The 21,623-nt window shown below is 45.3% G+C and overlaps 7 protein-coding genes across 7 annotated transcripts; 4 read left to right on the top strand and 3 right to left on the bottom strand. All coding sequences in view use genetic code 12, as the record gives it.

Annotated features, from left to right (window-relative positions):
* Window positions 1-1,270: 1,270 nt before the first annotated feature.
* Window positions 1,271-4,831, top strand: PMC1 (calcium-transporting ATPase; the record flags this gene model as incomplete). The annotated part of the gene is made up of 1 exon (XM_025481217.1): window positions 1,271-4,831. One exon carries the CDS (start codon window positions 1,271-1,273, stop codon window positions 4,829-4,831), a length of 3,561 nt encoding a protein of 1,186 aa, XP_025335517.1.
* A 114-nt stretch (window positions 4,832-4,945) lies between these two features.
* Window positions 4,946-5,689, bottom strand: CXQ87_002720 (Golgi transport complex subunit; the record flags this gene model as incomplete). Its single annotated transcript, XM_025481216.1, has 1 exon — window positions 4,946-5,689. The coding sequence occupies one exon, from the start codon at window positions 5,687-5,689 to the stop codon at window positions 4,946-4,948; it is 744 nt and encodes a 247-aa protein (XP_025335516.1).
* Window positions 5,690-6,094: 405 nt separating this feature from the next.
* CXQ87_002719 (uncharacterized protein) lies at window positions 6,095-7,266 on the top strand (the record flags this gene model as incomplete). The annotated part of the gene is made up of 2 exons (XM_025481215.1): window positions 6,095-6,927; window positions 6,948-7,266. The coding sequence occupies 2 exons, from the start codon at window positions 6,095-6,097 to the stop codon at window positions 7,264-7,266; spliced, it is 1,152 nt and encodes a 383-aa protein (XP_025335515.1).
* Window positions 7,267-7,334: 68 nt separating this feature from the next.
* Window positions 7,335-7,724, bottom strand: CXQ87_002718 (uncharacterized protein; the record flags this gene model as incomplete). The annotated part of the gene is made up of 1 exon (XM_025481214.1): window positions 7,335-7,724. One exon carries the CDS (start codon window positions 7,722-7,724, stop codon window positions 7,335-7,337), a length of 390 nt encoding a protein of 129 aa, XP_025335514.1.
* Window positions 7,725-8,546: 822 nt separating this feature from the next.
* CXQ87_002717 (uncharacterized protein) lies at window positions 8,547-9,143 on the top strand (the record flags this gene model as incomplete). Its single annotated transcript, XM_025481213.1, has 1 exon — window positions 8,547-9,143. One exon carries the CDS (start codon window positions 8,547-8,549, stop codon window positions 9,141-9,143), a length of 597 nt encoding a protein of 198 aa, XP_025335513.1.
* Window positions 9,144-9,195: 52 nt separating this feature from the next.
* MET18 (Met18p) lies at window positions 9,196-12,390 on the bottom strand (the record flags this gene model as incomplete). The annotated part of the gene is made up of 1 exon (XM_025481212.1): window positions 9,196-12,390. One exon carries the CDS (start codon window positions 12,388-12,390, stop codon window positions 9,196-9,198), a length of 3,195 nt encoding a protein of 1,064 aa, XP_025335512.1.
* A 904-nt stretch (window positions 12,391-13,294) lies between these two features.
* CAS4 (Cas4p) lies at window positions 13,295-21,576 on the top strand (the record flags this gene model as incomplete). Its single annotated transcript, XM_025481211.1, has 2 exons — window positions 13,295-18,133; window positions 18,184-21,576. The coding sequence occupies 2 exons, from the start codon at window positions 13,295-13,297 to the stop codon at window positions 21,574-21,576; spliced, it is 8,232 nt and encodes a 2,743-aa protein (XP_025335511.1).
* Between the last annotated feature and the right edge of the window lie 47 nt (window positions 21,577-21,623).

Genomic DNA, 21,623 nt, shown 5'->3' with positions numbered 1-21,623 from the left:
GACCAGGTCGTCTAATCTGTCTGTGCAGTTAATGTCAGTTCCGTGCGTTGAAGCAACTGCCTTAGGGTCATCAGGTGTCACAGAGTCAAAAGTCCTCGTCACTAGAGTTGAGTACAGGCTGCGTTGCCAGTGCACTGGCCCATGCGAAGCGGAAGACCGATTCACTTACACGTGCTGGGTACGGACGGTCAAGCCCAGTGTTTGCCAAGGAAGGTAGGCTATGGCAGGCGGAGCACAAAGCCAGATTGGAGTCTGGGGCCGTGGCAGTAAGTGGCCATCAACTCACCATTCTCTCGATACGAAAGAAGGCTCAGGCCGGAAACGTCGATTTCTCCGTCGTGAGAAATAGCCGCCCTGTGATGAGAGGATGAGTTCAAGAGGCAAGGTGTCTGAGGCCGCCGATGAGCGTTGGGAATTGAGCTGACACGAGAGTGGCTTGGGAAAAAAGAAAGCGCAGTTGATGATCATCGAAGGCGAGGGATTAAGGTTGTGGGTGAATGACGGAGGCTGTTTCCGATACCAGGGGGGGATTTTGGTTGGGAAGTACCTTGATGGTGCGTCAGCAAAGCACAAAATTGAAGTAAATTTGCTGAATTTGTGGAAGCTTCAGAGAACCCGGGTTGCAAAGATGGAGGCGTACCATGCAAGGAGGGCCTCCGTGCAACTTCACAATTAGTTTGGGAGAGCCAGTCGATCAACAATCTTGCATTAGATAAGATAGCAAGATTGCAAGAATCTTGATCGATTAGCGTTCAGCACAGGCTCCTTTCAGTCGCTCGTACAAAACCCACGCACTACCGCACGATTACCGGGCTGATAACAACGAGGCGCAGCGTAGTTTCAGCAAGCTAGGTGACAGAAAAAAACGAAGTGACAGGTGCCAGAAGGCCTGCGAGACGCTGAACGCGCTGCGCCAGTGCGGCCGATGAAAAAAAATGTCATTCTGGGCACAAAGGCAAGAAAAAGTTTTACGACACCGCTGCCCTTGGCGCTGTCCATGACAAGCCCTCAGCTCTCGAGACCTCAACCACGGTCAACCAGCCTTTTTCCATAAAATTCGCCCAATATTTGCCCATATTAGCTCGCCATTTCTTCCGTCCGTGCCAAGGGAGGCTGTGCGAACGGCTTGCTGCCGGGCTGCCTAACTGCCTGCCTTCATCCTGCCCACCTGCTTTTTGCTCGCCTGCCTGGCGCCAGTGTGGCTCTGCGGTAGTTCTGCGCCTTATCAGCCTATATCTTATCCACGCTCGCCTTGGAATCACCAACCCCCATGTCTCTCCAAGTGCCTCAAGCTCACGACGACGAGCGATCGCTCACGTCGGTCCACTCGGACGAGCCTCTCCAAAACAGGCAGTTTCTGCTTTCGGTGGGAGACCTTTCAAAACTCCATGATCCTAAGCTGTTGATCCATTTGCGCAGCTTGGGCGGCTCTCTGGCCCTAGCAGCACTACTTCACACGGATCCCAGTCGTGGTCTTGATGCCTCAGATCCGACTTCTGCCAGACAAAATTTGTACGGTACTAATGTGCTTCCGACGCGTGCCGCCAAGGGCTTTTTCCAGCTCTGTTTCGAGGCCATGAAGGATAAGGTTTTGATCGTCTTGACCGTCGCTGCCATCGTCTCCTTGGCTTTGGGCCTCTACGAGACGTTCGGTCATGAAACAATGTACGACGACGAGGGCATGCCATTGCCCAAGGTCGACTGGGTTGAGGGTGTGGCCATCATTGTCGCCGTGGTGATTGTGGTGGTTGTAGGCGCAGCAAACGACTACTCCAAAGAGCGCCAGTTCGCCCGACTCAACGCAAAGAAAGAGGACCGCGATGTTGTGGTTGTACGTGATGGTGTCCAGCGCATGGTTTCCATTTATGATCTTCTCGTGGGTGATCTTATCAGCTTGGCTACCGGAGACGTTGTCCCCGCTGATTCCTTACTTGTTACGGGCGAGCTCGAATGTGACGAGCTGGCTCTCACAGGTGAACTGGAAACCGTCATTAAGAAGCCCGCTGATGAATCTCTTGAATACTTTCAATCGGTTCTGGCTGAATTCCCAGGTGAGGATATTGGCTCCACCGCAGTGAAGTTCAAAGATCCTTTCTTGATTTCCGGAAGCAAGATTCTCTCCGGCGTTGGCTACTCTATGGTCACCGCTGTGGGCAAGCACTCCATCCATGGCCGGACCATGGGCTCGCTCAACCAGGAGAACGGCGCCACGCCTTTGCAAGAGCGTTTGGACAACTTAGCTGAGGGAATCTCCAAGTACGGTCTTTTGGCTGCTTTGGTCCTTTTCATTGTTTTATTTATTCGCTTTTGCGTCAACATTTCCGGTAACGGTCGTTTCAGTGACATCTCCCCTACTGAAAAGGGTAAGAAGTTTTTAGATATTCTCATCGTCGCCATCACCATTGTGGTGGTGGCGGTTCCTGAGGGCTTGCCTTTAGCAGTTACCCTTGCTTTGGCTTTTGCAACTACCAGAATGGCCCAGAACGGTAATCTCGTTCGTGTTTTGCGCTCGTGTGAAACTATGGGTGGAGCCACCACAGTTTGTTCCGACAAGACAGGTACTTTGACGGAAAACAAAATGAGAATTGTTACAGGTTACATTGACGAGGAGCATCGTTTCGACGACACTCATAATGCTGAGATGACCGCCATCGAGAGGTCGTCCGAAATGTTTGGAAAAGTTCCTCAACAAATTAAGGACGTCATTCTTCCAAATATCATCAGCAATTCTACTGCATTCGACAATCCTGACTACGACGAGGCTAGGGCTCTCAACGCTCGCATCAAGCCAAAGAAGCAGAACTTGATTGCACACCTCCTCTCCAACCAAAACGAGAGAAGACAAAGAGAGATCCAGCAAATGGGACTAGTTTCGGAGCCATATTTGGGTAACAAGACGGAGTCTGCTTTGTTGATCATGGCTAGGGAGAAATTGGACCAATTTACCAGTGTCCCACTCGACCAGCAGCGTGATATGAACTCGAAGGATATCGTGGATGTCATTCCATTCGAGAGTTCGAGGAAATGGTCGGGTATTGTTATGAAGACTCAGACCGGATACCGCCTCTACGCTAAAGGTGCAGCCGAAATTGTTTTCAAGAACTGTTCCCACCATTTGGATGCCGATGGCGTTTCAGAGGCAATGAGCAGAATCGACAGAGACAATGTCCTCAACACTATCGACGGTTACGCGAACGATGCCTTGCGTGCCATTATCCTTGCTCACAAAGACTTTGTTGGCGTGAAGAGCTGGCCGCCTGTCGGGATGGAGGATCCCGAGCGTCAGAACCAGGCTAACCCCGAGATGCTTTTGGATATCAATGCTTCCCCACACGAGTGTACCGATGCACTCACTATGGATATCTTGGTTGGTATTCAGGATCCACTTAAGGAGGGTGTTGGCGAGGCTGTCAAGCAGTGCAAGATCGCCGGTGTGAATGTCAAGATGGTCACCGGCGACAATTTGAACACAGCCAAGGCTATCTCCAGAGCTTGCAACATTCTCACCCCTGCTGATTCATCCAACCCTTACGCCTATATGGAGGGTCCAGCTTTCAGAGCTTTGTCGGAACAGGAAAGAACCAGAATTGCTCCACGCTTGCGTGTTTTGGCCAGATCTCAGCCGGAAGATAAAAGAATCCTCGTTGACACTTTGCGCAAGGCTGGTGAGGTTGTTGCTGTTACTGGTGATGGTACCAATGATGCTCCAGCTTTGAAATTGGCTGATATCGGTTTCTCCATGGGTATCAGTGGTACCGAAGTTGCTAGAGAGGCTTCCGATATTATTTTGATGACAGATGACTTCACTGATATTGTGCAAGCTATCAAATGGGGCCGTACTGTTGCTGAGTCTATCAAGAAGTTCATTCAGTTTCAGTTGACAGTCAATATCACTGCTTGTGTTTTGACGTTTGTCTCGGCTGTTGCATCTTCAAATGGTGATTCCGTTTTGACGGCGGTGCAGTTGTTGTGGGTGAACTTGATCATGGACACTTTGGCCGCATTAGCTTTAGCGACTGACAAACCTGACGATGCCTTACTCAACAGAAAGCCTGCGGGTAGAAGAATGCCATTGATTAGTGTCTCTATGTGGAAAATGATCATTGGGCAATCGATCAACCAGTTGGTCATTACTTTTATCTTACATTTTGCTGGCCGCCAAATATTCTTCGGCTCTCGGGATCTCACCAACCATGAGAATAAGCAGTTGGATGCCATGACATTCAACACTTTCGTTTGGTTACAGTTCTGGAAGTTGTTTGTCACCAGAAAATTAGATGAGTGTGATGACGTGAGAAATATCAGAGACAGAATCACGTTGGAGAATTTGAACTTTTTCCAGCACCTCTTCAGAAACTGGTACTTTGTTGTCATTGCACTTTTGATCGGAGGCTGTCAAGTTCTTATCATGTTTGTTGGTGGTGCAGCATTTAGCACCACTCACCAGACGCCTGCCATGTGGGCCACTGCAATATTGTGTGGTGTGCTCTCTATCCCAGTTGGTGCTGTTATTCGTATCATTCCAAATTACTGGATAGTCAAGATTTTCCCTACTCGCTTCGCCAAACAATTCTTTTACTACGCTGGATTTGAATGGATGAGCAAGAAGAATAGAAAGAAGCACGCTGAAAGAGATTTGGAAAAGGCTGAGGAGGATTCGAATGAAGACACCGAACTCGGTGGCGAAGAGATAAAACAGATTTCTGAAGAGCCTGTGCCACAAGCAGGAGCTATCCAAGAAGGAACATCTTATCCAAAAGCCACTGATCTGACGACCCTAGACCCTAAGGCTGCTTCAGTTGAAAAGACCGAAACTACGATACCAAAGTAATCATTTCTGAAGTTACTGCCACTCCTTTACTTCATTAACGACTTTATTTGCATGCTCGAGCATATCGAGCTCATGACCTTCTGTATTATAGCATTTATACACGATAATTTACGTTCACTTTCTCTGAGTTTCCGAATCAAGCTTTGCGATGAATCTGCTGTAAGCTGGCCCAAATGCAGAGAATTGGTGGAAGACGGTAGAGAGCTTTCGAAGTTCCTCAATACTTGTCAAGGTTGCATCTAGCTCTTTCTGTGACTTTGACCGTAGCTGGTTCTTGAGAGACTCAAACAATAAAGTCAACAGGGTTTGGAACTGATCAATAGAAACCAGGGAAGGATCGTGGCCAAGCATGTCTCGAGCACTTTGAAGTACTTTCAATACCTGCTGTATGTTTCTTTTCACCTGTTTTAGTAGAATCAAAGACTCCACAGCCACCAGTTGTTCGCCAGAATCCTTTTTTAGCTTTTCATTGGCCTCTGTAAGCTCTTCTTGTAGTGTGTCGACAGTATTATGTAAGGCAGACACGTAATATTGTAGCCTAGTGTTGTCGTTTGAGAATTCAGTTGACAGAGTCTCAATTGCTGGCGCCAAGTTCAGAGACAAGCTCTTGAGGTTATCGAACTTCAAAGCCAAGTCACGGGAGATCTCGTTCGTTTGATAGTCTAGGTGAGTTATGACGTCCAGCAGCGTTGATGAAAGTCGAGCTAACAGCTGCTTGGAAAACTTGTTGTCTGAACCAGTAATTGAGTGGAAAAGAGCATCCACATACGACGTTGGATTAAACTTGTCGTCGAAGAACATAGTAAGCGGGTCATTCCGGGCATCATTAGCCTCACTTGATGCACTTTCAGATGCCATGGTCGTAAAGATTGTGTTGTAGATCAGTATAGTGCGAACACTACAGCGAAGCTATCTGTCTAATTTCTGCCAAATGCCGGGGAAACAATGTTGGTTTTAATAGAGGAATAAGACTCCAGTTACAGTACAATTCTAGCTTTCCTTTACAGAACAAATTGATATTTTGATATTTATGAGTTCACAATATGTTTCAGCATTCTTCGGTTTGGACAATTTTGCAACAATTTGACAGATGCGCACACGAGTTTCGGATTTCACTGAATATGATTTACTGAAGATGGTGTTGAATCAAGACGTTGCAATGACATTTCGTTCGAGACTAGGCCTTACGTTTTCAAATTCTGCAAATGCTTTCTGAATGAACATATCACTGTTACCCGCGACTTTTCAGATCTTATCTTACCAATGCAGCTCCTTACGATACAGAAGGAAGTTTTAGACATACTCAAGGAGGTTGAACTGGGTGAATCTCAGGAGGATCAGTTCTGGATAGCAGTGCGGGACTCATCAGACGAAGACCATCTGACTTACGGAGATGTTCGAGTTCTACAAGGATCAAAGGGGGCGCTTTTAGAATGTGACAACTTCACAGTGACAAAGAATGGTTCCAATTCGATCTTTATAGATCCGCCGGGCAGAGGTTGCACTTTGCCCTCACTAAGCATTGACATCCGCCTGGTGCTGGCAGTGGCTCTAACCAAGTCCACACGAAACCTCATAGTTGGCACAGAACAGGGGCATCTAAAAAGGTTTGATACTGAGAGCAAGAAAGAGACGAATGAAGTGAAGGATGCACATTTCTCGGAAGTTAAGCTTTTGCGGACATTTCCATCCGATAAAGTGCTTCTTTCAGTGGGTGGCGACTTCCAGATCAAGCTTTGGGATATCGATCTTGCTGAGGATAAACCGGCAAGAACGTTTCGCCACCAGCAAAAGGCGATCACTGATGTCGCTCTCATAGGTTCCGGCAGGAACTTTGTCCTGACCTCTGAAGATGGTTCTACTGTCTTGTGGGAGTGTGGCTCTGGTCAGGTTGTGTCTACATTTTTAAGAATCGACGATCACAACGACCCTGCACTCTGTGTTGCTGTAAGTGTCACTAAAGACCCCATCAACAGCTCCGATGTTGTCTCTGGTGAACGTCTATACGAGTGTGACGATAAGGTTATGTATGTGGGCTATCAATCGGGTATCATTCAAGAATTCCGCATAGCTAGTCATAGCCAGTCCAGTGCCAAGTTCAAAGCAGATCATGCAGTGACAGCGTTGGTATCCCCGATGAATCGACACTAGTGGCTGGGTATAGCGACGGAACAATTGTGGTGTGGGATAGAGATGCACAGACTCCTATGCACAAGGAGGTTTTCAACCCCTCCTTCCTGATAAGTAACATGACGATCAGAAGCACCAACACCCTAGTTTTCGACAATGGCCCTGAACTGCTACTCACAATGGACTTGGAGAGCTACAAAGTGGGGCAGCTTGTCGGGCTCACTGAGGCCTTCAACGTGAAACTGATAGCTGCAGTGGATAAAACCGTTGTGGTCGCTACAGGCGATGAAATCGCTCACTTTTGAATTCTACAGGAGGTAATAGAAGTTATCAAAACTTTATTCATATAGACTGAGTAGAACACCAGGCTCGCTTACAACTTGGACTTTGGTCTTGGGTCAATCTGCTTGAAGACGGACTCAATGGCGGTAGCCTTCATCATGTTACCCTTGACCTTCAACTTACCGTTCATGAAGAGCTTCTGGCCGTTAGCCTTACCGTTGGCCAACTTGACGAAGTCAGCGTCCTTCAACAACAACTGGACGTCAGACTTTGGAGCAGAGTCAGCCTTGGAAATGGTACCCTCCTTCTTGAGGTCCAAAACCCAGGACTGGTCCTTGCCCTCCTTGTTCTTCAAGGTGATGACAATGACGGCCTTGACACCGCCAATAGCCTTCTTCTTGAGCTCAGGGTCCTGCAAACCGTCGTACAATTCCTTAAGGAATGGGGAAGAGTTAAATCCATCAGCAGTAACGTCAGACATGATGCAATAAATATAAAATGTATTGGTTGTAGAAAAAGTAAGATTGAGGTCGCGGGGGTGGCCCACTATATATGCAATTTGTCCACCGTCTTTCACATGGTCCGGTGCCTCGGTTGCTATGTGCACTTTTCAAATGGGCTTCTCCACAAAAACCGTCACCGCGCCAGCACACCACAGCTCGTGCTCTAACTGGTAAATCTCTTTGCGCTATTTCCGGCCGTTGGCTTCACATGTCCGAAAATGACATTTACGGTGCTTTACAATTTTGTAGTGAGATAGAGGCCTTTTTTTTTTTGCATTACGCTGGATCTTGTGCTAGCACTGATTGGCGAGAGCGCACATGACAGACAGCTATAGGGAGATAGGAATTAAGCGTGGGGAGATCAGCCAATTATCTCTTACTAATTTTTCACATTGTTTGTGCTTCGGCAATCCTAAATTTCACCTGTCGCTTACGCCCAATATGATATTTTTTTTCATTGCCTTAAAATCACACCGTTACAGCCTCACGCCCTCGCGCCTGGCGACCTCGGTGAAAGATAGCTTCTCCACTTTTTATCATTTTCACGCACTCGCACTTGGCCCTACGGGGCTCCTGGTGCACGGATGTGCCTGTAGTAGAGCCGCTGAGCTGATGAAGCTCCCCCTTGCTCCAAAATTGAAATCGAGCCTTTGCGGGAACAACATATTTGTGACCGGCTTGAAAAAGGCGATCTTTTGATCCCATTTTCAGTGGTAAGTATAAACCCGTACACCAACCACCGTCGCCTCACCCTGCACTACTCATCGCTAAATGCTCTGTGGACAGGAGTAGCACTACCCATGTCCTTCAAGTCCGCCAGTTCTAGGGCCAAGGCCAAGGCCACGGTAAATAAACTTTTTGACGATGTTCTCCCTGGCGCCAGCATTGTGCCTCTGAAAAAAGTCCATACCTCGACTGCAAGCGATTTCGCCCTGGAGGCTAGAAAGAGCCGTCTCTCTAAAGGTGAGGTGAGAAAGCAGAACAAGGCAGAGAGGGCCAAGCAGAATAAGGCGATCAACAAAAGACTAGAAAAGGACAAAAAGTTCCACAAACTTGTGAAATACAATGTCATTAAGGGACACAAGGGCGCAGCCGCTGGTATGACGCCGGAGGAAGAGAAATACTTGAAGAAGCTCGTTAAGAAAAACTCCAGTGCCTTGAAACGTTCCGCCGATATCAATGACCCTGATGTAGAGGATGAGATCATGTCCCTCCAACGAGAGATCATAGCTATGCGTGACGAAAAACACGACAGATCCAGGGACCGCAAGCTCGACGCTAAATTACTGGCTTTCAATGACAAAATCAAGTCTGGAACGCTTTCTTACCCTGGCCTCACCCCTGGTTTGGCGCCAGTGGGTTTGGAGGATGACTCAGACGAGTCTGATGACGAATAATGGTTATATTTGGTTTATCTGGTCTATAATAGAATACTTTTTGCATGGTTAGCTAACGACCCAATTCGTAAAGCACCTGGCGAACGTCGCATGCTTTCTTTCTTACACTTCTCTTTTTGTCGTCCAAGCAAACCCGAAGCCTGTCTCTGGTTGATGCTTGGTATTTCACGACTTGTGGAAGCTCCACGCTATTGAAGATACCCTCGAGACACTCAAGCGCGAGGTATCTGATCTGCTCGTCATTCACTAGCTTCTTGCCAGAAACGATCTTAGTAGTGCTCAAATCAACGAGCTTGGTGACAAGACTATCAATGTTCTCGGAAATAAGGTCTGGTGTCTCTGTAATGATGACATTAAATGTGTCCAACGAGGCTTTCAAGACAACTGCGCTTTCGATGCTCAACCCGTTGAGCACTAACGGGAACACCTCTCTCAAGTGTGGCTTCAAAACCTTGGATGATATATTGCTGATGATGATGGCCAAAGTGCCCAACAAGACCTCCTTCTTTTCATCATTTTGTGTAACCTGGAACTTCTCAAGCACTCTTCCCAAGATGTTTTCAAATATTTGTTGTTTATAGAGAAGCTTCACATTTAAGTTAGAAACTCCAGACACAATCTTCAGTTTACTATTCTCAGGGTTCATGAAGACATCCAAGTCAGCCATTAGAATACTGAAGCATCTTGATGTTTGTTTGCTGTGAGCTGTGTCATCTGAGCGAAAAACCTCGACCAACAACTCATTGAGATATTTCGAGCCAACTTGGTCACCTCTCATGATCAATCCCTTGAGAATCCAGGTGGCAATCTCCAATGAATTTTCATTGCCCTGAAAGTTGGCGAACAGCCTTTGAAGAATGCTGCCGTTTGTTTCATCATTCTGTGGAGTAAATTTGTTGACAAGGATTGCAATCAATTGTAAGTATCCCATTCTCACGAACTCATCAGCTGCCGACGAGGTGTTATGCATGCATTGCTCAATCTTTCCATGAACATCAGAAGGAAGCTGACAGGTCTTGTCAACTTTTGCAAGGAAATGCTTAAGGATGGTAACCTTTGGCGATGGTTCAGTGAAAACATTCAAAAGACCGCCTCCAACTTCTTTTTCTCCGCTGAACTTTTTCATTGTCTCATCAAGGACGTCTTGTTGCTTTGACTTCTCAGTGTAACGTGTCACAAGACCGAGGAGTTGACCACTCAATTCGAGAATGGCAGCATCATCACTTGACTTCGCTATGATGAGGTCCAAGAATCTCGGATTGAAAGTCTTATTCCATGTGTTTGCCATAAAAGGCTTAACCGATTGCGTCTGATTGAAAGAGCTAATGAGACAATCAATTATGCTGTCCAACTGCTCTTTGTCGCAATTATCAAACTCAATCTTATTAAGAAGTCTGATTGATAAGACTTCGAGAATTCTGTAGTTGACGCAGAGCTTTCTGATAATTGTCAAAATGTTCGCGTCCGAGATGTTGTCCAAAAGCGTTGGTAAAACTATCTCAATAACACAACCAACGTTGGCGTTGATCTTCTCATCTGAGCCCTCAGTCATGAGATGCACTATGCCGCTGACAATTTCTGTAAGGAAGATATCTTTCTCCCATCCGCTGTTCCCAGACTTCACAAAATCAATCAAGTTATCGTTGAGCCAACCAAGAATGAGCTGCACCTCATTGATGACAAGAAAATCATCGAGCAGAATCAACTTGACAAGTTGTTGTGTAATCTTGCATTTGAGTGTTTTGTCTAGTTTGGATGACGTTTGAAGAAGCTGACCCAAGAAGATCAACAAATGGTCTTTGTAGTTCAATAAATGAGTTGGCCGATTGAGTACTAAGTTCGCTGTAAAAACAAAACCGAGATTGTCAATGAGATCTCTCTGACGAGCGACAGTAAGTGAAATATCAACCTCCATGTCGTCATCCGCTTTGTCCTCGTCTTCAAGATCGCTTCTCACGTACTTACCCCAAACACCGAAAGAGAAGAAGAAGTCAACGAATTTGTTGAACACCGAGACGGAGACACTCCCAAGGGAGCATATAAGAAGGACTGACTGTTTGACAGTTTTGCTGTCCTCAGATTCAAGATTTGACTTGAGATCATTTTTGACTGTTTCCACTAAAGACTCAACAGACTCTTGTGAGCTGGATAATCTCTCCGCCACAATACTCAACGTCCTGAGCGTCAAAATGAGTGTTTTGTTGTCATCACTATCATCAATTGTCTCGTATTGAGGCGGGATTATAGTGGAGGCTTGGGGCTGGAAAATCAGCACATCATTATGCAAAATTTCAAATTTGAGAGCATCCCAGATTGTCACCCAATACTGCTCGACGGTCGATGCTTCGTAATTCTGCACACACAAAAGAAGAGTCTGGAGAACATCATTTCTGACAGAGGGATTTGTTGAGGTGAGCTTCTCAAAAAGTGATGGGAATGTATCTTGTGCAAATTGGCTTTGCGATGCTATCGTCTTCCGCAATTCTTTCTTCAAGTCAGCAGCAGTGATCTTGTAAGGGTCATTAGCTGGAGGCGAGAAAGATATTGGGAAGTAGCAAAAGCAAACGTCGAACAAGTCTGTGAGTAGTTGATCATGAGTCAGGTTTGTAGTTCTATCCTGGAATTGAAACTTCTCATTAATGGCAACGTTGAGTCTGAACGACATGAGCAAATTTCTGGGATCTTTCTCTCCGGAAGCGACATGCACGAATGCTTTAGTGAAAGCTTCCAGAAACTCTGGATTACTGAAAATGGCCTCGCTATGCAGATTGAATAAAGTCTGAAGAAGATTGAATCCTTCGTAACGTACTTTGGCCAAATGTTTTCGAGGCTCGTACGCATCTGTGATAGCTACGGTCAAAGTAATGAGGTTGTCATTGACCCGTGGTAAAAACTTCTTGAACTGTACCAACGAAGTTAAGGCACCAAGAATGTGGACTGTGAGTTTTTCATCCTCGAACTTCTTCACCAAGAACTGCAACAAAACATTCACGTCTTGGTTCGTCAAACGTACAGTGGTTTTCAGCAAATCAAGCGTCACACTTAAGCAGTTGAGTGCATAGCTTCTGGTAGTAGGATCATCTGAGGTGAGAGTGGGACCTAAAACCTGAATGAACTGAAGCAAAGTCAAGGTTCCCAGGGCAAGCCTCTCTGAAATTTTCTGAGGTGCTTCATTGGAAACTTCACCAGAAGCGACCGATGCTATGAACTGGTGCACAAGCGTTGCAGTATCGTCAGAAGCAGCCATAATGTAGTCTATCTAATCTTGACGGGCATTAGGCATGTTGATCTGGTGTGCGCACGTCCTAGACTATTCAGTCAGAACGAATGGAAGAGATAAGGGTAATACAGATTATTGCAAAAATATGCAGAATCCTTGTAATGGGAAATTCCAATTTTTTTTTTGGATTAGTTTGTCATGAAAACCAGGTTTACCCAATTGGTGTGAATTCGAGAAGACGATACTAGAGACGAATGTAACCTCGTCTCGCCGTTAGTGATTTGCTGAAGAGGAAAAATGCTAATTAGAAACCCTCATTCACACTTGCATTATATACCAATGTATTATGCTGTACAGTGGGAATGATGACCGCGGGTATGTGAATGCACAATTGCACTATTTGCACAAGTTGAGTTAAGCCCCGATGTAGCATGGGCGTATGCTTTAAGCCTAAGCCGGCGAAAAATTGGTCTCGATTGATCAATATCGCTATGGAAAGTCTGCTTAGTGGTTACGAATATCAATTGAACATTCCTTGAGCCAAGGTATAGAGGCTTTTTGAATTACGATGTCTACTCAAGGACCATATATTGGTAAGTTCACAATTTCCAAATCCAAAGCTATCACATCTCGCTTTAGTAACCCATTGTGCCTGGGGCCGTCCCTTCAATTCGCGTAAAACAATAGTAAACGCTTGTTCTTCAAATCCCAGCTCCGCACTCCTTTTCGAATCATTACGCGTAGAAGCATTTTCTTATTTCTTCTTTATTCGTCAAAAGCTCCATCTTCCCTCCATTTTGTCTTTCTGTCTTTAACTTATCAGGTGCGGCCGAGTGAACCTTCCTTGATTCGGTGCGACCTCTGATCAGAACCAAACATCACCTACATAGCGAGGTAAAGACCTCACGTTACACCACAACACGGTGAAACCATGATTGAAATTCCAACGCTCGAAGAGCTGGGTCACTCAAGGCAAGAGCTCAAGGAGCTAGAGCAACAGTACGATCGCTTGTCTCTCTCTGAAAGTTTGAGGCCTGATAATGACACCCTTCGAGAATCCATCCCAGGAGAAGAGATCCCTCAGACACCCACTCAAGCAAATGGTGATTATCCTGAGACACCAAACCAGGGACATATTCAGGCAGCTCCGGAATTGGACGAGAACATAGACGGTGGGTTTCCAGAGCATGTAGAAGCTAGTCATAGCTTCCAATTTGGGGTCGCCACCCCAACACCACTTGGCCCTGCTTTTGATTATGATCCGGAGCTGCCTGTGGTTTCTGCCCCACAGCTTGTCAATACGCAAATGTCCCCATTGCCCTCAGATCAGTACTTCCTGAGTAAGTACCAAAAACAAGCCGAACAGTTACATTCCGAAGATACCATTTACGAGAACACTGATGCATTTATGATCCATCCCAGCACACAAGCACCATTCGAAGAAGCAGAGGAATCAGATACTTCCCTCGATAACCATAATCATGAAGTGCAAGCTTCCACGCTAGAGCGCACAGTTTCCCAAATGACGCCGATCCGCCCACCCAGAGGCAGAGCAGCATCTGCACTGGGACCGCATCCTCTACGAAAGATGGTTGCGTCGTCGCCGGAAAATGATATCAATGCCGAAGCTCACATGGAAAGTGTGAGTGATTTTGAGGCGCTAGACGAATTTGATACCTCGGGACAATTCAACCGTTTACCTTCCTCCAACTCAATGGGATTGGCACATTCGCAGCTGCAAACGCTACATACTCCACAACCTCCCCAGGGTCATAATTATGTTGAGCCATCTCCTCAGCTCCCACCTCCACTTTCAGCAAAGTCACTGAAGCTTGCAATTTCCCAAAGAGAAGAGTTCTCTCAAATGCGCAGAATTATGGCAACAGAGCAGAAGACACCCGCAGAGTACACTCTTCATATCGTTTTCACTCAGTTCGTTCGCCACGCTGAGCGCAAGTTGAATATGTGCCTTGAATACCCTCTTCTGGAAGAACCACCCATTCTAGAGCTCTTGGGCCAGGGCTCTGATGCCAACTTTGATAATATTGTTTCTGCGCTTGGTTACATCGCAAAGCGTAAATCGAAGCCTGTGATTGACTCTGTGATGTTCTGGAGAAAATCCAAGAGTGAAGTAGCTGCAATGGCAGCCTCAGAAGTGGAAAAGATTTACTCTGTGGCGCAAGGTGACTTGGCAAGGATTGCTTCATCTATAAGCAACTCAAGTAAACCTTCTCAACCGTCTGTTCTGCCGAAGGCATCGAAGCCTCGTGGCAAGCGAAGTCTTTCACTCATGCATACGAAAAGTTTGTCCAAGTTGACTCACAAGAGAAACAACTCCGCATCTGTGGTTTCAACCACATCCAACGATAGAAAAAAATCTCTTGAAGTGCCGGACACAGAGTCACTGGAGTACTCTAGACAGCGAAAGTATTACGATGAGCAGATCTCTCAGGCTCGCGACACAGCTGTTCAAGCAGAAAGAAAGTCGCTAGCATCTATCTACATTTTATGCCGGGTGTTGATCGAAGTGGTCAAGCAGGCCTCATATGAAGCGGTTGGCGACGATTTGGGTGGAAAGCTTGAAGAAATTGTCTACACCCAATTGCGTACCACAGACCCTGTAACTACAAGAGAATCATTTGTGCGTCTGGCAAACTGGAATTTGTTCGCCGAACTCTTGGGGTACATGTCTGAAAAGCGCTTTTTGAGTGTCAGCGACCGTTTCATTGCAGATTTGGAAAAGGTTCCAACCACCGTCAAACAAGCAGACGAGCCTAATATCAAACTTCTCGTTCATGGCATGAAGCATCTCAAACTTTCCATATACCCTCTCGAAAAGTTTGAGGAAAGTGCAGAATTCCTTCAATCAATCACAAAATTCTTTTCTGCATCTCAGAATCATGGTGTCCTTATCGCATATGCTAAGGTATTGAGCAACCTTTTACTTCCATTGGCAACACTGCTCACAGCGGAAGCAAATCACCCACTATGGGTTGAGACGACCACCAAAATCTTCAACAAAGCTGTTTTGTTGTGCAATTATTCTTCTTTGAGAGCAACTAATGGTGCACCACCTCTGATTCCGTCGACAGCATCGACAGAGGAGATCACGGCATCAACCAATGATTGGGCTACATCCGTCGAATTGATGACCTCTGCTCTATGTGTCTCTTCCAAGGAGCTTTTTGCCAAACACTGGTTTGAGGTTATCAAGACAAATGCTGCTAAACTTAAGCCAAAGAGCGACGTGGCAGACAAAACAAAGTTGATGATTTGTGCATCTAGACTTCTTTGGGTTTATATGAATCGTCTTCCCGACACTCTCAATAACACTATTGAGCGTCTAGATAGCTTCTTTCAGTTTTTGTTTTTCAGCCCTCAAGTGTCTAGCAAGAAGCAGTGGATCGTCTTAGATAGTGGGTTGATTAACGCTTTGTCAGAGGTTATAAGAATTGTTGGATTTCATCATTTTAATTACGTCTTGGATAACGTGATTTTGAAGTTATTGAATAGCAGTTTCAACGGTCTGAGTTTGGAAAATGCTTCATCAGAGAAGCTTATTTTGGTCATAGAGTCCTACATGCTTTGTTTGAAGGATTCAAAGCTGGGCGATAAACCTAGCTTTCCTACCGACAAAGTATTCCAAGAGGAATTCGCTTTGCAATTTTCGTCTACCGATCATAACAGAAAAAACAAGATTTCAATCGCTGACGAGCAAATGAGCGAGCTTCGGAGGTGGAATAAATTCATGTTTGACTTCAAGAACATCAAGAACTTCGAGACACACGAAGACATTTGTCGGACAATCGCAGTTTTGTTCAAACTTCTCGATAACCGCTGTGGAATGACTGGGTGGACTAGTTCACAAGGACCAGCATCTTTGGGTAACAGTGTTAAATCATCGTTTTCAAACTTGCCGTTTGGATTGGATTTCTCCTATCAAAGCTCCAGAGATGCTTTCAAAGATTTGTTTGCTGCAACCATCAATGCGTGTCCATGGTCGATCATTCCTCTTGCAAGCGAGAAGGGCGGCTCTGGCATTGGAATAACCTTCAAAGCTTGCGCTGAAATTCTTATCAGAAACAGTATCCACTACAATACCCAAATTGCCAATGCATCAGTCAACGCATTATTGAAGTTAGCTTCACGGAAAAATGCCGGTGAGTTGATTGCTACGTTTGGTAAAGTTGCATTCCGGCTTACGGAGAAACCTGGCCCACTGTACGATTCTGATTATTTCAACTCTGAGGAATTCTTGAGATTATTGAGAATTTATGTTGAGCTTTTGAGATGTTGGTCTATGCAATTTTCGCCGGAGACCGAACATTTTACAGCTCAAGAAAGCGGAGAGAATGAGCTTATGAACAATGACGTTCTTAATGATCTCTATCAAATCAACTACAAGGCACCAGACTTGACAAACTTGGACATTCCCACAACCAAATGGAAGCCTTCTGAAGAGCTTGAATGGAAGAATATTGTTACTGTTATTGAAGAGGTCGAAGGTAATGGTCTCTTTTTCTTATGTTCACAGGACAGTCATGTCAGGGCCTTGTCTCTTTCAATTTTGAGAATCGTTGAACAATTTGACCAATCGCTATACAATCTCACGGACAGAAAAAGAGAAGCCACGCCTGGCTCCAACGGTTCTGTGAAGGGGCACTCTCGCAATTCTTCGAAATATGTGGCAGATGAAGGAACAAGGTTGATTCATGTTCTCGAAGATGTGGATCTAATGACTCTTTTGAAACCACTAAAGCGCGATTTGAGTGTACCCGAACGCACAAGGCTCTCCAAAATCAAGGCCAAGAAGGGATTGTTGGCTAAACTTGCTTCCTCAGACCATGGCATCGATAGTACCATTTGGTTTAGAATTTATCCAAGATTGCTTGACATTTTCTTCGAAAGGTGTCCTATGCCAGTTGCAATGTGTCGTTCGATAGTTTGCGTGAGACTAGTGCAAATGCATGAGTTGGTTCTTGACTTTTCGGACAATTTCAAAAACTACACATCCTCGCTTTTTACCCGCAACTCAACGTCAACACCTCCAGAGATTCTCATCAATCAATGGAAGCTCTATCTTATTTTTGCGTGTTGCTCCTTGACAAGTACGAATGACCAAAAAATTTCGTTTCCATCTCAGCCAACCCATGGCCACAAAAAACTGATGACAATGTACATTCAGCACCAAAAGATAACTAGCGCAAAATCCGTCTTCCGTATGGTGCTACCACTACTCCGATCCCTACAACCAATGATCAGAGAAGCTGTTATCACAGGCTTGAGCTCAATCAACATTAACATTTTCAAGACACTCGCTGAAAACCTACCAGAATCAATGAATGATTGGAATTCTAACGTTCTAAGGAGAGATGTCGCGGAGGATCGGGTTCGAATTGAAACCGTTCATATTCTCAGCATCATAACCAGCAGATTCAAATCGAACAGTCTTCTTTATTATGATGAGAATACCGTCGAGAACCTTGTTTCGATTATCAAAAATGTGAAGGCATTCTTGTCACTTACCGCAGTTCAAACACTGCCTGAATATCAACGTTTGCGGTGTTATTTTGCTGCACTCCTTGAAAATGTGTTTGTTGGATTGAAAGAGAAGCTGGACCTTAATACCTGGCTTCCATTCGAGGCGCGTATTGGGTGCTTCAACTACCTCAAGGAGTGGTGTGGGTTTGGCGATTCAAAGGACGTTCTTGAAGAAAGAACCCAAATAATGACGCAAGCTGCACAGCAATCGAAAGAGCCCGCTACGGCTGTGGGTCTTCTTGAGATCGATATCAAAGCATTACAAATATCTGCCTTGAGTTGCATGGCAACAATATGTTCGGGGCATTGAAGCAGTCACTCATAGTTCCTGGAAAGACAGCTGTTCTTTCGTTTGATATCAAGAGTGTCATGAACTGGGTGCACGAGATAATCAATTCTTCCAACGAGCGTGTGCAAGAGATGGGTAAGTCGGCTCTCACAAACATAATGGATATCAATATCAACAGTGACGACATCTATGAAGAGGTTTTACGGCAGTGCTACAATCTGGAGAATTCTTCCAAGGTCAAAGAGGTGTACTATACAAATTTAGTGACTTCTTTCCTCAATCATCGTGATATTGACAAGATGCCATACGACTTGTTCTGTCTCTCAACTTTTTTGGTTGGCACAGAGAGCTACCAAACTCGTGTATCAGCGATTGAATGCTTGAAGTCCATTGAAAGTCGCTTTCTCAATACGACGACAGCAGACTATTTCACTGAGAGTGTGTGTTGTACGACTATGGTGGTCTACAAAAAGGTGCTTTTCGAGATTTCTGTGAAGCTCGCGTCTCTTCATTCCAAAGACTCTTTCACTTATATCAGTTATTTGACTAAATATTTCAACTTGGTCGATAATTCCACCAGAAGAGACATTTTGGCTTGCTTACTTCCTTGGGTCCAAACCGTCGAACTCAAGTACAAAGGCAAAGAAGATGATGCTGTTGAGAAAACAGGACCCCAGTCTTCATCCCAACCTTTTAACAATGAGATTGATGCTCCCTCTTTAATGGTCCTCAACAATTTGTTCGAAATCACTGTCAAATTCAGCAAAAAGATCAGTAATGAAGTCGAGGCCTTGTGGGTTGCTTTAGGTACGAAGCAAAGTAATTTTGACATCATTGTGGAGTACATTATGAGAAATTGTCTTGAGAGGAGAAATTCGAGCTTCGTTTCGTATTCAAGGCAAATCATAGCATATTTGGTTTATTCACAACCTGACTCTTCAGTCATCATCGGCAAAATGATTGACAATTTGCAACCGAAAGCGATGGTCCCACATCCATTATCCCAGGCAGCATCAAAGACGGCAGATCTTGTGGAGGGTTTCCCATATACGGCAAACTTGACAGAATTGCTCTCTCACAACTCGAAGGAGTCGGCTTTCTCACTTGGACAATTATCAATGGTGTTCTTGGTGGATTTGTTCAGATCCAATAACGAGATGATCATTCCGCATTTACCTTTACTTTTACATGTTTGCTTCTCCTTACTTGACCACTACTTCTATGTTGTCCAAGAACAGGCTGCTTCATTATTGATCCACTTGGTGCATTCGATTGCACCAACCAGTCCCAAGTCAGCTCAAACTATTGATATCTTGAGACAGAAAGATCATTTAAAGTATCTTTGGGTGTACGATGACCTCAACAACGATAAGAAAGGAGGCATCACACCTAGAAACATGGACACGCTTGTTAGAAAAATACTTGAGATATTTGCACCCTCTGTTCCCAACTTGCAGGCTGACTGGAGCCGTGTCTCATTAAAATGGGCCACCACCTGTGCTGTGCGTCATATTGCTTGTCGATCATTCCAGATCTTTAGATCTCTTTTGACGTTTCTCGATCAAACGATGCTTAAAGATATGTTGCATAGACTATCTAACACAATCGCTGACGAATCTTGCGATATTCAAGGATTTGCAATGCAGATATTGATGACCTTGAACGCTATTACTGCGGAGCTAAATTCTGAAAATCTCATTGACTTCCCTCAACTTTTCTGGTCGAGTGTTGCATGTCTTTCCACGATACACGAGCATGAATTTATCGAGACAATATCAACCATGTCTAAGTTTGTGTCAAAGATCGACCTTGATGCGCCAGACACCATCTCATGCCTCATCTCCACATTCCCACCGAAATGGGAGGGTAAGTTTGAAGGGTTGCAACAAATCGTCATGGTAGGATTGAGATCGTCCGTTGCATGGGAGCCTACGATAAAGTTTTTGGATAAACTCAACCATTTGAAAGATAGTGAAATTATTGGCTCTGGTGACCATCGTCTTTTTGTTGCAGTTATTGCCAACTTGCCGAGATTTCTTCATGCCCTTGGGGAGCAAAATATCACTCCAGAAATCGAGAATGCTTGTAACCTCATAGGAGAGATGGCCGCGACATGCAACAAGCCAGCCCTAGCGAGAATATTGAATTCGCTTGCAAAATCCAGATTCAGGTCAAAGAAAGATTTCTTGGTGCAAACAATATCTACTTTGAAGGTCAGTTTCTTCCCGGAGTACGAAGCTCAAACCTTAGTCCTTTTGCTCAGCTTGCTTTCGAACCAGATTCCATGGGTGAAGCTCGAGACATTGAACATATTAAAGCACACCTTCCCGCTCGTCGACTTGCTGAAGGACGAGTTCGTTGGTGTAGGAGCAGATCTTATTTCTCCATTATTGAGACTTCTTCTCACAGAGTACGCGGAGCCAGCGCTTGAGGTGCTTGATGAAGCCGTCGTGATTTCTGGTTCGCAGCTTGATAAAGACATTTTGAGAATGAGTTTGGGTAATTCATCCATGAAAAAGGAATATGAGCAAACAGCTACGTTGTTTGGATTTCCAGAAGAGAGTGGGTGGGCAATTCCTATGCCTGCGGTCACAGCTGCCAGTACTAGGAACAACATCCATGCTGTTTTTGAAACCTGCAATGAGAGTATGACGGTTGACGAGAAGCAGAAAGATTTCGCCAACGAAGAGATCGAATTCTTGATGGAAGATTACTACGAGCCGGAGTCCGATCATGCAGATGCTGCATCCACAGCAAACGAGGTACCCGGTGCCACACTTAGTAATATGTGGGCCGCTCTAGATGACTTTGATTCGTTCTTTACAAAAGACACAGAGCAAAGGGCCCAGATAGTTTCAAGCATGGCTACGAATGGCAGGAACTTCTCTGGCAAGAACGCGGCCTACCACGCTCACTCAGCATCCATTGACACCAAGGAAAGCAACAACAGTGACTTGACATCACCAATTGACTCAGCACCACATGTCTACGACAAGAAGGCTCTTGTTATCTTGAACAGAAGTTTGGCAAGAACTCAATCCAACACCTCATTCAAGAGCAGCTTGGCAGACACTTTCGGCAGCCCTAGTGCTTACGGACCACTGGAAAATCCTGGAACTCGAAAGTCTTATATTCCCTTCAGGAGCAGCAGAGTCGCTAAAAAGCAGGATTCCTTCACGACACCCAAGGTGAACCCAGGAACACCCTCGTTCGAGCAGCCGGGCCTGAGCTCTGCGAAGACTCTCAAAGGCAGCCCATCCCTTTCACTCCATCACTCCAAGACAGGAGGGTCTCTGGATGCTGTCAATGACATACCCAAGCTAGAATCGACTACTAGGTTGGACAATATTCTAGGAGGAGGTCGTAAAAGGAACAGAAAATAGGCGATCCGGCCCTTTTTTTGAACTCTATAGCCAGTGTGTATGCAGAA

This window comes from Candidozyma duobushaemuli, assembly GCF_002926085.2.
Source record: "Candidozyma duobushaemuli strain B09383 chromosome Unknown B_B09383, whole genome shotgun sequence".
NCBI classification, from domain to species: domain Eukaryota; kingdom Fungi; phylum Ascomycota; class Pichiomycetes; order Serinales; family Metschnikowiaceae; genus Candidozyma; species Candidozyma duobushaemuli.
Note: the sequence above shows the minus strand (reverse complement) of the source record. Positions and strands in the feature narration are given on the sequence as shown.